This window comes from Merops nubicus, unplaced genomic scaffold (assembly GCF_000691845.1).
Source record: "Merops nubicus isolate BGI_N331 unplaced genomic scaffold, ASM69184v1 scaffold23397, whole genome shotgun sequence".
NCBI classification, from domain to species: domain Eukaryota; kingdom Metazoa; phylum Chordata; class Aves; order Coraciiformes; family Meropidae; genus Merops; species Merops nubicus.
In genome coordinates, this window is record NW_008622723.1 from 79,700 (window position 1) to 95,012 (window position 15,313).

At 39.1% G+C, this 15,313-nt stretch overlaps 1 protein-coding gene across 1 annotated transcript in view; it reads left to right on the forward strand.

Annotated features, from left to right (window-relative positions):
• CDH13 (cadherin 13) overlaps positions 1 to 15,313 on the forward strand; it is a gene marked incomplete at its 5' end in the record, with an annotated part of 88,167 nt that overhangs the window by 50,697 nt on the left and 22,157 nt on the right. The window contains one exon of the mRNA XM_008944895.1: positions 8,163 to 8,305. Within this exon, the coding sequence (XP_008943143.1) occupies positions 8,163 to 8,305 (143 nt within the window). The remainder of the gene's footprint in view (positions 1 to 8,162; positions 8,306 to 15,313) is intronic.

Here is a 15,313-nt window from a genome sequence, read left to right on the forward strand (position 1 = left end):
TGCTCCAGTTTTCTGTAAGATATAAACTTCTTCTTTAGATTAAGCTGAAATTAGTTTTTCTTGAGACTGAACCAGTGGAAAACTGATATTAACAACAAAGCTCTCACCAAAATGTGAATGTCTATAAACCTTAAGCCTTGAAAAGCAACATATATCAGCCTTGTGCTGCTCCACTGAATGTGGTGGCGTGTGGATCCTGTGCAGTGTACCCCCCGACAGAGCTGCCTGCGCTTGAGAGGGATTAGTCCAGTGCTTCATGTGCCAGGCTGGCTCTGAAGCCAGAGGAGTATGATGCCTATTCAGATAGGGTTAGAATGAAGTATGTGCATGCTTACACTTGTACATAAGCTCCTGGAAACTTGGGAGACACTTGAGGATCAGCTGGGAGAAGCCTGTTGTGGTGAGTTATGACAGCATCATGCCTGAGCTGCGGCACTAAGCTACGTGCTGGTGTGGAGCTAAGGAACTCACCCTGGAATCTGTCCAGTTTATCAACGAGAAACATGAATTTCCAGTGGCTAAAAATGCACAGAATGACTTGTGGCAGAACATGGATGGGGATTTTAATTTATTTTTTAAAATAGTATTCCAAGTTGACATTTCCAGCCTGTGAAAATACAGACAGTCTGCAAACCCATAAATCTGTTCCATGAAGCTGAAAAATGGTGACTGCATAAATCCTCTGTCTTCAGTAAGTTTAAAAATGCATCTGACCTAAAACCTTTCTCAACAATGTCACCAGAAAATGTGATTTATTTCAGGTTTTAGATGTTGTTAATTATGTGTTTATTCTGATTAATAATACTATATTTCTGTTACATTTGTTTTTTAGATTTCAATTTATTTTACTTTAAAGAATCTAGCCAAAGTAATTTGAGCATGTCCAAATCTCTGCAGAAGAGCACTGCAGGGGATATTTTACAGCCTACTGCACATTTAGCATATAGCCATACTTTTAGTAACAGCATTTCAATCCAAATTCAAACCCCTGCGTTTCGTGTGATCATATATTTAATGAGAAAAGATAGCTAACTATTCTCAGCGTGCCAGCTGCAGTGTCTAAGTCAAATATGGGGAATGGAGAGTACAAAGAGGTGATGGTTTAGATTCCTTACTGACTTCTGAATAGCTCTTTTGCAGATTGTTGGGGGCTGCCTAAGCCTGTGTTAGCAGAGCATGTTTCCAAGGCACAGGTGTACGTCAGTGGGTTGCCCAGATGCAGTTAGGTTTAAGATTCCAAACAGGTCAGTGAGCAGTTTATGTAATCACACAGTTAGGCATATAGGAGATATCCTGAAAGCCTTGAGGGTCATTAATCAACATGTACATTGATACAAGTGACCAGAAAAGATCTGAAAAAGCCCTTTAATGGACTATCAGTACTTTTGCCTTTATCATTTCTCTTATAACCTGTAGCTTTTTTGATGAATAAATGCTTACATTTTGTCTCAATAACGTTGTGTGCTGAAGCACTTAGGCTCCTGTTTTCACTGTGATACAAAATCGTCTGGTTGCTTTTTAGTCCTTACCTGCACTGGAAATGCTTTTCTAAGTGGTGTCCACCACACAGTGGTTAGATATCTGAGGTCCAGAGCAGCCTGTTGAAGGCAGCGTGGAGCAGGGGATCCAGCAGAGCCAGGGCAGTGCTACGTACCCTCTGGCCAGCAGCACTGCAGCTCGTGTGTGTGTAAACCCAGCAGCAATCAGGTTCTGCCCCTCTCCTCTCACACAGCCATTTACCTGCTGACTTGCTTCTGTTATTTCAGGCAGTGTCATTTGACTTGCTAATAAATTACAAAAAAAAAAAGTCTTAGCTTTGAATTATTTTTCTCAGTTATGCCCGCATAACAGAACGCTCCAAGCAACAGCAGAGTTGTGTTGAAATTGTCACAGTCTTGTGCCTGTAATAGTAATTTGATAGTTCTGACAACACTTCCACACTAACTGCCTGCACTCATTAACAGGAGTTCCAAACAAAGGCACAAAACTGTTAGGGTAGACCAAGGCCAACTGCACTGGAGAGGAGTGCTTGGCACTGGTGCTTGGCTGGACCATCAGTGACTATTGAAAGATGTGAAGCAGCATCGTGCCCACATGGAGGCTCAGATCCAGGCATTTCCAAACTGAACAGCAAGCTAAGGACACAGGTTGGTGGTGACCAGGCAGTGCTGCGTCAATGGTTGGACTTGATGATCTTAAAGGCCTCTTACAACCAAAATGATTTTATGATTTCTATGGGAATAGCCACAACTGCTCCAAAGACATTCTTCCAGTGGCTTAAAAAACGTTTTAAAATTGAAAAAAAAAAAATAAACCCAAGCCTGGAAGTTGCACTAAAAATACCTTTAAAAAATCAAATGTTAGTACATTTAGAGAATGTAAGATGTCATATATGCTGGAGTATTGCTGTTATTGTCTTCATTTACCATGGTTTAACAGTTTAGACGCCCTGCTGTGCAAGGCTGTGAATATACACATGTGAATTTTGCTCTCCCAAAGCTTATAACCTAAGTGAGTGAGGGAGCAGGAATACCTTTGTTATCACAGTCACACAGCAGAAAAATTGCAGTGTCTCATTATTAATAAGTCTGGAGTAGATTTCAGTGGGAAAATTGCTGCTTTGCAATAAGGTTTCCTTTCTACTCTTCCTGGTACCATATGCTGCCATAATTAGTGCAGGTAAAAGGTAATGAGAGCAGAGTGGAGAAGATGGAGCATGATGGGAAGCAGGCTGATCTCTAAAGCTCTATGTTATGTTGTCTGTACATAAAGCATATGAAGCACAATGCAGTTCAAATCCAGACTTTTAATGTTACACTTACATTTTGGGAAGAGTTTTTCTCTCTCTCTTAGAACCACCATTGTTTACATAGATGAGTGTATTTCTGCAGTAATTGATACACCACCATCTCCCAAATAATTGTGACTCTTTCTCCAGAGGTAGTCGCTCTTCATTTTTCATGTGGACTTGATATAATGAGATGAAATTCATATTGGCTTGATTTAATGTTTACATAATATCTGTATTTAGAGATTTTTTTTCATTCAGAGGCAAAAGAGAGTTCTCATGCTGAGCTCTTAGGCACAGACAATAGCACAGACAATACAAAGTTACCTTCCTCACTAGTTTCATGAAGAGCTCATAGAAAAATTTCAGGGCCTGCCATTATATGGTGGAGTCTCTGCAGGAGCAAGACAGATACAGGAACTTCAATACGTTACCTAATTGCAAATGAATTACTATGGATTCAGAAATGTGGATAATGTGGTTTTCATTCAAAATACAAATGTTTAGCTATACCTAGGTGTAATACAGGACCTATTCAAATTATATTTTTTCACTTAAGTGAGTGGGACCAGGATCCATAAAAACAGCAAATATGATCTGGAAAATCTAATGGATGAATAAGCTTTGTTATATTTCTGGTATTGACTCCTGCCAGTCAGACTGAAACTATAAAAATGGCTACTATCAATATTTTAACACCTTGTTTTGCCCAGTATGAGTAAGTACACACACACACGTGTATCTATATGTATCACAGAGAATTACCCATCTGGGTTTAACTCTATTTTAAACATTGTTTAATGAAAATAAGATAAACAACTATATAATTTGAAAATGTCACTAAGTATCTGCATCTTTAGAAAGCTATTCAGATTATTCTTCTCTATTCTGTCTTGGTATTTTTGATGTCCCTCATTGCTATTATATCCTCAGTCCTTTTGCAGTGATTTATAGTTTTTATGCTTTTAACAGCTTTTTAAGGCTAAAATACATCCTCGCCATTTCAAAGCTGGGTTTGGGGCATAGGTGGAATTAAAGGGCTTCCCTAATTCCATCGTGAGAGATCCAGGACCCAAACTCTAATTCTTTGAGTCCTAAATCAGCCAGACCAGCCTTGCTCACTGGCCCAGCAGAGTGTCAACTTGCTGCCTGCAGTCTCTCACTGTTACACATTATCATAGCAAAGTCAAACTGCAGAATCAGATCTTTCAAAGGGTCAGTGTCACTGTACCACATCTTTCCTGTTGTGTCTTTCTGGTCATAGAGTCTCTGTACAGTGTGACTCGAGGAGTCTCCAGGTGCACAAGGCTGAAAAGAGCCACCCTGAGAAGCCTATCCAAACTGCTCACCTCAGCTCCTGTCCCATCAGACGGGCACAGATGTGTCGTTCAGCACAGACTTGGCACTGCTTCGTTTTGCCATCCTTCTCTTTCTGTTAAAGTGTAAGAGCTAAGCCCCCTTGGCTCCACATGGGAACAATCTGGCAACTACCAAGCCCTGGATGTCCTTGCCAAGAGCAGCATCTGACTCTGCCTGGATGCCTGGCTGCTCTCCTACGACACCCTGGGCTATTGCACCGTCGGCTGTGAAATTCTTTTTGTGCCTGGTGCAAGGTTGTGGCTCTGATTAGATTTCTCTGTTCGTGTTATCTCCGCTGTTCTCTGTAATGATCTTCTGTGCTAATCAAGCTGCCAGCCACCAGCACCATGCACATCTACTGGCAACCCCAGGAGGTGGTCTCTGAATTATTTTCCTGTGATACCAGAAGGAGCGGATGCCATTTATAAATTTTAAATTCTTTCCATAAAGTTATTTTATTTTAGCACTGCACCAAATAGGTCAAGTGCTTATTTTGATTTGTTTTCTTTTGTTCTGCATCTAGAGTCTTGCTGCATCTGTCTTTAGGTCTGTATTTAAGGTGTGTACTTAAACTTTGCAGCAGACATTTTCCAGCCTAAGGGAGTTGGGTTTTTTGCTTCCTTTCAGTACCTAGATAGTGCAAGGACATGAACCTAGTGCAAGGAGGTCACAATCAGAACAGCTCTCACCCACTTGCCCACGCCTTGCTGTCACATAGGCCCTTGGGAACTGTAACCTATTGGCATGGTTTAAAATTTAAAAAGCAAAGACAAGAAACTTCACAAAGCAGCACAAAATTTCACTACTGCAATGTAGACTAAGTCTGCAATAAACAGTAATTGGCACACCAGAGGACACAGTTCTCTGTGCAGCCACATGGATTTATCAACCCACTTACGATCTTCCAAAGCGAGCAGGTACACACAGGCACATCAGTTCTTGTTAACCCACCCAAAAAATTGGTCTGATTTTTACAACTGCTGTGCAATCAGCAGATGCCACTAAAGTTAAAAGTAGGATGTGAAAACTTGTATTCTATGCTTCTTTTTTTTATAATGCTTTTCTTAATGAGTGTATTCTAAACCGTTTGCTAGCAGAACCCTCCAAAAAAAAAAATGAACAGAGAACAATCATCTTAACTGTACTGCAATATACTCTTATACTAAGTAAAAAAGGTGGTGGAGAAGACAAAGTACTACTTTTATGATATCCTGTGCCAAATCACAGGTTATACAACTCAGGTTTTTATTTGCACAGCCAACAGTGCTTTGTAGAGCAATCAGGGAAGATAATACAATCCATTTTAAATTCTCATTACTTTAGAAGTGTTGAATCTTCTTAAATTGTTTTGGGGTTAATTGAGAATTTGCAGTTTTACAATAGACCAGGAATTGTTTAGGCTGCCCTTGTTTCATATTTTTGTGCATACCTTTGTTGCAAAGTTATAAAAAACAACAATAAAAAAAGAAACAAAGAAGTGAAATGAAATAGTAATCTGCATTGTTACTATTCTAGTAACTCATTTTTATGGGAGATGAAGCTCAGGTATTGATTAATGTTTAAATGTTGTTAAGTGGAAGGACGTGTTGGGTTGATGGAATGTCTCACTATGCACTAGCATTTGCCTTTGATTCTTTCCTATGTATTCCCTAAGGGATAATTTCTGCTCCTGGAGAAAGCAGTGGTGAAACTCTGAGTCACTCCTGAGAGTGCAGGAATAAGCCAAGTGTTTTTCACATTTGACTCTGTCTCATAAATTCCCAAATGTTCTGATTTCCAAATTTGTCCTTTATTTTATTTTAACATAACAATAGCTCATAAAAATGTGGAATTCTTCATGGCTCTATGTACTGCAGTTTTGGTGCTGACACTGGCTGCCTGAGCACCGGCGCGTTCCTACGTCCCATGGAGAAGTCAGTCTGGCTCAGCAGCCCTGAGGAGGTTGTATTTTTTAAGCCTGAAGCAAAGTCTTGATAAAGAACAGCAGTCACAAGGACTTTGTTGTCTGGTAGCACCTCTGAAATCAGCCGTGTTCATCTTCTCTAGGATAGTATCACTTCCCCTAGAGGTACATCAAAGAAATTTAGAGGCAACTGATTTATTTTTTATTTTTTTTTTGGTGAGAGGTATTTCCCTGATGAATTAAGAGAAGGCTTTCTGCTAAAAGGAATTTTGTTTTTGAAAACCAAAACTCAGTATTTGTTCTTTGGAGTGTAATTCTTTAGCAGTAAGAGTACGTTATCCACATTTGAAGTATAAAGTCCACCTATAAGATAGTTTATTTAACTGGACCTCTGGGCCACATGGCAAATTCATAGGGATTCTGGAGCCCTGTGCTTTTAAGGCATAAATTCAAGTCTCACTCTGCCTGCAGATAATCCAGTTACAATGGATACCTGATCTGTGGGCTGGGAAAAGATGTCTGTGTTTCTGGCCTGTATCTCTCAGGCTTGAGTTCCTGTATGTGCACTGCCTCATTTCTGCATGAGAAAACAAACTTGCCTAGAATTTTTCCTTTTTTAAACAGTTAAGGTTTCTTCCTGCTAAATAGTATGGTGTCTGTGTCCAAATTTATTATTCAAGGCTATTATAAGTAAAATCTGTTCTGATTTTTCCTAACTTAAATGGGAGGGGGAATAAATCTTTGCTTAAAGACACCTTCCCATGGCATTATTTCAAGTGTTGGAGGGGACATTCCTGGGCTGAGAGATGGAAGAGAACCATTCTTCAGTTCTTTCCTCTTCCAGCAACTGCCATTTTGTTTCATTTTACTTACTTTTTTTCATCCTGCTAACAATCTGTTATTTCTTACTATTCCCTCAGGAAACAGTTACACTGGTAAGTTATTTCTGGCAGCATTAGGACATAGGACACCTTTCAGATGAATGCCACTGAGAGGACCTGGCTAGGCACACACTCATTGAACAATAACAGGTTCCATGTCAATTACTGGTAATTTAAAATGTCTATAAAAGATTCTATGGCTGTTTATGACCTATAACAATTCACTACAAAAAGATAAACAGGCTATTATACTAAGTATTGATTATATGATTGGAGGTTTGGTTTAAAATATTAACACATTTCATTGGAGAGGGAATTGGCTAATTCAGCTCTGTGTTGTTATATTGCTTAATATATTTAACTGAGTATAGAATTAGATCCTAATTATGAACATGCTTATCTTTATTACTTCAGTCAAGCCAAGGAGTTCTTAATGCATAAACTCCACAATCTCTCCAAATATTCCCAGTGTCAGGGTCTAAATATTTGTTAACAATTAATGCAAAGAAAGCACAGCAGTGAATTTTATAGTGAGGGATCCTGACAGACAGCATTTTTAAATCCTTATTTAGACAACATGTGTGTGGTTGAGTTGTTCCAAGACTCTGAGCATCAGAAGCAGGAAGTTACCAACCACCGACTGCAGGACAAATGTCTGCAAACCAGGTCTGCACAGAAACAGCTCCTGTTAGACCTAATGAATCCACAGTCTAACTCTCTTTTTGCTACCAAACCCCACAATTTATTACGTTTTCAGCCTCACCTGAAGTAGATGATTGAAAGAAAATGAGTGAAAAACACCAAAAATATAGAATAAAAATAAAACTCCTAGTCCAGCTGGAATTTTGAGTCTGGAAGAAGGACTGTGAGAAGATACCAGTGCTGATGCAGAAGTTTACTGGAAGTGTGCAGGTACTCTGGCTGTATAACACAGCAGTAGGAAACAGCTCCTCCGTGGTTTAAATATTGATTTCTGTACTCAGCTTTGGGACATATCCAAAGAATTGGATACCTGCAAGAAGAGGAACCTCCCTCTATATCTCCATCTGCCAGATGAGCCTAACAATAACAAATTATCTCAAAGGGAAGGCACAGGGTTTAAATTGTATTTTTCAGGTATTAAGAGATCCACTCCATGGAAGCCAAGGAGTGTGAAGACATGTTCTTTCATAGTAATGAATTGGTTTATGATGAAATATATAATTTGTTAACTTCTATAATTTTCATCTAGGTATTCAGTGTACAAGGATCCAGCAGACTGGCTAGAAATCAACCCTACCAATGGAACCATTGGCACCACCGCCGTCCTGGACCGGGAATCTCCCCACGTTCACAACAACGTATACACTGCTCTCTTTCTGGCAATAGACAGTGGTGAGTAACTGTTCTGGATCATATTTATGAAAGTATGTGTTTTTTTCCCCTCCTTGAAATTTTCTGTTCAGGAAGGTGCACGTGCAAAGTGAACTGTACACTTCAGCACCTTGCCAGGTGGCCACATAAAGGTACCAGAGGTCACCCTGACAAACAGAAAATAGTTACCTATTTAAGAGTTAACTTAAAGCTTCAAACTTAGAACAGCTTTGATTTAAGGTTACATCTCAGGTATTTATTCCTGCACTGAGATCTTAATGCTAGATGCAAATAGTCTATGAACATACTTGGAAAGTAATAAATCATCTTTATCAGTGTTAATTTCTTCATAATATTTGAGCAGTTAGTAAGCCTAAGGCACCTAAATACCAATAACAACCCATCCCCAGTATGCTGAATTCTATTCTATTCTTTACAATGGCAGTGACAATAAAAATATAAGTAAAGACCAATGTTAAAATGCAATATTTTTTTACATATTGTGTGGATTAAGGTTCCTTCTGTCAAATATATTCAAAATTAAACTACCTAGTGAAAAGTCAGTGAGTGACTTTGGAGGACAGAAAGAAAGAAGGAGAAAATCCTGAATGCTCCAAATCTCCACAGCTAAAGGCACAAAATAAATAAAAGATTTGTCTGTGATATAACAGCTAACATGCTAATGCTTTTTTACAGCTGCAGCTGGTTTAGCCCTGGTGATTAATGGAAAATGCTCTTTTTAGGAGTGTAATTCTACATTTTTGTAATCACATGACTCAGGGAACATTTGCAGGGCCTGGCAGGAAAAAGAAAAAAGTCGCCTTAAGTATAAAAGAAAATAAATTCTGCTGAGATGATTATTTACGTATATATTCATACACAAATTTTTTCTTAGGAAATTTCCATGGAAAAATGCAGCACTAAACTTATTTCTGTCTTTTCCTTGCTATTGGATAAAGTTTTTATAAATGCATCTTAAAATCTGGTGCACTGGGAAATTTCATTTTTACAACGACAGCTAAAATTCAGGATATTATTGAAGGATTATCAAAAGGATAAAGTTACAGATGTTTTAAAAGCAAAGCCAAATATCCTCAATAAGGATAGATGGAACAAGACAGTGAGTATTTCCAGCTCTGGAAACCAGTCTGAATGGAAGTAGATTTTTGGATATACTTTTATGATGCACTTAGGGCAGTAACATCCATTGCTCATCTATTCTAAGCCAAAAGCCTCATTGCTAAGTAAGTGACCCTTCTTAATTCCCAGAGTTGTTTCCATTCTGGAAATGGAAGAGAAGGGAAAGGTGTCTGTGTGCTGAACAGCAAAGCAAGAGAAGACATTCAGTGTGGGTTAAAGAACAGGAATCCTGTTCTGTTGAGGTGCTGAGCCAGCACCTCATTCAAGGGGCTGTTATGGTGTTTGTTTATAGTTCTGCATTACTGTTGGCACAGGAGCTAATCTACTGCAACATTATTGACTTCTTTGAATGAAATCATTAGAAACCACACGTGTGCATTTAGTACTGTCATGCTAAGGTGTTAATAATAAACTTTCAAGAGTATTGCACTACTTCACTGGATGCAGCTCAGCCACATGTGGAAGAGGCAATAAATAGCAGAACTTAACTAGCTGTTATTAACCTTGTGGTCTGTATCACCACAGGATTAATTACCAAACAGCTGCTGAAACACCTTAAACTTAGAGGCAGGTGGGTAACTGGAAAAATTATCTGCTGGTCTGTATAAATATGTACAAGTGGAATTTGTGGGAGTTGAGAGGAGCAGGAGCAACTCTGGAGCCCCAGCCTCAACCTCAGTCGTACACAGATAGTTGGCTCTGGTCACATCTGGCCAGGGGAGCAGTGCTGAGACCTGCTGGGGAGCACTGCTGCACTTTGGGCAGGCCTGCCACAGGCCAGACTCTGTGACTGAAGCAGCCAAGGAATTTTTATAATTGCTTTCAACACGTAGATTTGGGGTCTGCCTTGTCCACTGCACTGATGATTGGGACTGATAATATCCCTGGAAGGTGTTTCCCAACTTATTTCCAGGCCACTGATAATGCTAACTAGCAAAGCTGGAAACCCACTTCATTTTCCTAGCCATCATAGCTAATGTCCACCTTGAAAAGGGATATTCTATTAGGTGACAAGCTAAACTGTGGTAGGATAACAAGAAAAGAATACAGAATTTTTTTCAGGACTTTAAAGGAAGGTTATGTTAACACAAAAATAGGATAAAAAATCAGACTGAGCATAATGTAAATTATATTAACTTAAAAAGGAAAAAAATCAGTTTGAACATAACTATCTGCCCTGTCTCTAAAATGCACTGTCCATAAACTGCAAATCACTTTCTTCAGGTTAGTGAGTGCAGCCTATCTAATACTAGAGAGTAAGGTTAGGATTTTAAGTGAGAGGGCAGCCAAAGGCAGGATTAAGAGTTGCCAAATGAGATAGGGTGGTAAATTGAAAATTCAGAGGCATTTCCAACAGAGCAAGTAATTTGTTCAGGCTAACAGACTTGGGGCAAAAGAGGAGAATGGAAAATAAGCCCGTACTTCATCAAAGATACTTTTTTTTTCATTCATTCAGTGTAGGTTGTTATTGCCTTTGGCTTATCATCTTATCTCCAAGTCAAATCTGAGATGTGTTGGCACATGCAGTGAGGAACTCTGAGCTGCCATAGGCTTTCCTTTCCTTAAGTGGGGGACACAGAAGAGCTGAGGTACCAGCTCCTGCCCAGCGCAGCTCCAAGCACAACACAGGGCACCTCACTGGTGCTTGTGAGGCTTCCTGGAGAAGCCCTCTCAGCAAGAGGTCTGCACACATGGGTGGCCCCACCAACACCACCTAGCCCATGGTGCCCCCAGCTCGGCTCCTCCAGCACTAGCAGGAGTGTCAGTGGCACTAACGTTGGTAATTGGCAGATGTGGAGCTCCCTGTGGAGCTGTGCTCTGGCTTGGCAGTGTCTATAACGAGGTGAGCTCCAAACTCAGATAAAAACTTGGATCTTCGACCTTCCGAAAAGACATGAGACATACACTAAGAAAGTAAATAAACCTATGATTTTCTATTAGTATTCATAGCATATAGATGTTCTATAATTCCATAAAGATCCCACCATATTCTGTGATCACCTTTTTTTAAAGCAACTTTACATTTGTGCAGTATCTTGGGTGAAGAGTGGAGACAGCTGAAAAAAACCTCAAAGTAATATTTTCATCATACCTTTACTGATGTCAGTAGAGAATCTCTCTCTGGATTCAGCAGGCACTGGTTTCTAACTACACTTCAGTGCAGGGGACAAGTGCCAGGGCATTTTTCTTATTTGTAAAATGCTGAAGATTTCTGTCAGAAGTAAAACCAAGGGCTTCATGCTTGGTAACTCCATATATAAATCCATCACATCTTTATCTTTCTTCAGTAAATCACAAAACTATTATTTACCAGTAGGAGAGTAACCATGAGTGGACCATTGAAAATGGAGTTATTCCACTGTAGGAAATAATTTCATTGTTTATGATTTTTTTTTTTTAAACTTTATGTTATTATTTTTCAGCCATTATCAAATCAGCTGCAGAGGAAGGTAGCTGGGTATGAATAATGTTATTTCTGATCTAAGCAGTTCCTGTAACTTTCCAAACTTAATTGAAACAATGTGTAAGAGCAAATTTGATGAACATGTTATTAATTTTATAGATAATAAAGTTTGACCTTTTACTGAGGGAAATTTCTCTTTAAAAAGGACTTTTTGGAATGAATATTCTAATTTTCTCTGTATTTTGAATTTCAGTAAAGGTCAAGGTAGTGTCTTTAGAATTTGAAAACTTTTTATTAAGGACTTGTGTGGACATAGAGTCTGGTCTATTAAAGAAGATATTAAACACTTGTAGGAAATATCATGAAGCAGAGTTAACACATTAAAGTGTCATGAACTGTATTTAATCTCAGAATGAGCTCATAATGGGACACAGTCAGGTTTATGCAAACTTGGAAAACATCAATTCACAAAAGTGTCAATAAAGGTGATAACTTTACTTCCTGAATTTAGCATTCTAACCACTAAAACCAATGCAATATCACAACCATATAGTGTAATTATTAGGAGTGTATTTGTAAAACACACATATGGTAAATACAGACAAGAAATCATTTGAGTTTGAGAAGTCTGCTTGGAAAATACCTTCTAAATTTGCTGCATGACCATGTTTTAGTGTCATCCTATAGATTCTGTTATGCACTGGAGTATTTGTCATGAAGCAGAAAGCAGAATACCTGTACATTTTCCTCATAAGGTCAGACAGGCCCAAAAGTCTCCAGGAGTGGTCTTTTTTCACCCATATTCTGAGCATTTGAGTCACGATTTAGAAAGAGTAAGGAAAGAGAAAAGCATGGAATTGGTAGAGGTGATGCTAAAAAAATACCTAGAAAAAGTGTGAAATTTAAAAAAGCTAGAATTGATTTCTCCATTTCCTTTAAGAGGGATGAACACCAAAACACATCCAGATTTACCTTAGCAATGCAATAACCACTCACGTTACTCTGGAGGGGCATGGTGCCCTAATGTCCCCATTGTGTAACTTTTTCTATCTCTTCAGAAGAAAAAGTTTGGTTACTTTTGGTTGCTTGATACATGGAAAAATCTGTTCAATTACATCAGCTGCTGGTGACACGTGCTGAAACACTGAAACCCAGTCTTGCTGATATGGTTAAAAGCAGCTATCAGCTTCACTCCTCTCATGCCATCCTGGTGGAGTACCACCACACAAAGCCATGTAGCAACGTTGTCCCACTGAGACAGACACTCTTCTCTAGTGTAAGTGTAAGTGTGCCACCTTTCTCCATCAGTAGGGAACTACTGAGGCAAAAAATGGCAATATCAGTACTACTACATCAAACATAAGAGAGGATAAATGCCATTAAAAATGTGGCATCTGTGAAAACCAGTGTTTTCTTTTCAAAAAAAGTGGTTTTCTCCCTATGTGACATCCCCATCCCCCGTGTTTGACAGTATAAGCATACAAAGCCAGGTAGCAACGTTGTCCCACTGAGATAGACACTCTTCTCTAGTGTAAGTGTGCCACCTTTCTCCATCAGTAGGGAACTACTGAGGCAAAAAATGGCAATATCAGTACTACTACATCAAACATAAGAGAGGATAAATGCCATTAAAAATGTGGCATCTGTGAAAACCAGTGTTTTCTTTTCAAAAAAAGTGGTTTTCTCCCTATGTGACATCCCCATCCCCCGTGTTTGACAGTATAAGCATTTGCATGGCAGCACTCCAAAGCCCCAGGCAGGGTGGGCAGTGGAAGGGTCGAGCTGCAGGAAACAAGCGTTGGGAGCTGTAACCTCTGTGTAATGGGGTGTACATAATTGAGCAAGGTAAAGGTTAACAAAGACAGAGGGCTGTAAAAAGGTGTGATTCTAGGTTGGTGTGATTTCAGTGTCTGCCTTGAGCTAAACTGGCCAGTTTTTAAAAAAAAAAACTAACAATTTGGATATTGCTTCAATGACTGGGCAGCTGCACGGGTATAAATTAGCTGGCTGAGTGGCACCGAGACAATTTCCCTGCGGCACAGGCAGAGCAGAATGAGGAAGAAGTGAGTCAGGGTCTAGTTTTCACTTTTTTTCTTGTTTCCAAGGACCAGCTGAACTACACCCAAGCAATTCCAAATCTCATTTATTGTGCAAGTCTCGATACTCCTAATCATTAAAAAGAGAAATTATCATTCTGTACTATGCACAATGAACAGCAACAGAAAACATCCAGAAAAAAATGGAGTAACAAAGAGATGTGTAACAATTTGCAATTGGAACTTTTCCTTACATGTATCTAACCTGTCTTTTGGCTTCATGATGTACATAATGAAATTACCACAGATTGATTCCACCTAAAACATGCTATTTTTGAAGAAATCAGGCAATTAGTTGCCATGGCAACCCAATTAAGCCAGTTTTATACCCCTTATCTTAATTGCTGTATTAATTGAGAAGAGAAAATAAATTGGATACTCATCCTTTTCTTGCCATTTCAAATTTCAGTAAAATATGAATTGCACACAAAATATTGTTTTAATTTGTCATCACAGACTCATGATTAGAAAAAGAAATTAGAATGCTGAAAACAGTATTTAAGACGGATGGCATATGTCAGCAGCAATTGGATATGCTGAAAGAGCTGTGCTCTTTTGAAATGTAATTACTCAAAAATAGGATCTGCATATATTATTTGAGTGAATGAATGAAGAATTGTAACTTTTAAAGAGTATTTATTTTATAAATTTTGAAAAATATCTATACGTCAATAGATTCAGAAAACGCATAGGAAATTGTAACTATTGGGAAACTTGGAACCTCTTTCATACAAAATGTCAGCATATGCCATTCATGAGGCCAGCTTTCAAATACGTCAGATTCTGAGCAGCACACCCAAATCTTGGTATTTCCCACTCTGCTGGTTCCATTTGCTTTGGTGGGTCCATTAATAGAGTTCAGCTTGAACACAGAACATAATGGAATAAGCCAGTCTGAACGGGATTTGTGCCTGCAGTGAGGGTACCTGCTGCCAAATCACCCAGTCTGCACAATTTCCTGATGAGAAAAACAGCATATGGAGGGAAAAAAAAAAAAAAAAGACAACATGAGGGAGGAGGCAGAAATTTGTGTTTAGATTTTCATAGTGGTATCATTAGAAAGCATGGAGCATTATTTCTCACCGCCCATATTTGAAGCATGGTACTTTAAAGAGAGAAGATGTTACTTAGCCTGCCCATGTACTGCACAGCCCGGCCGCAGGGCTCCCTCCAAACAATTAGGGAAATTCTACGATGCTCCTTTCAGTCTTTATTCTCCTCCTCCTTGCTGTGTTCTCCTTCAGGCAAATGAGAACCTGAAAATAGAGAAATTGGTGACAAATCCACACCCAAGGAGAGATCCGAGGCAACGCTGCATTTTACAGTTGGGTACATGGGAGTAAAATGAAGGAAATTCTGTAGGCACCATTGTACTTCCAAATTGACCTC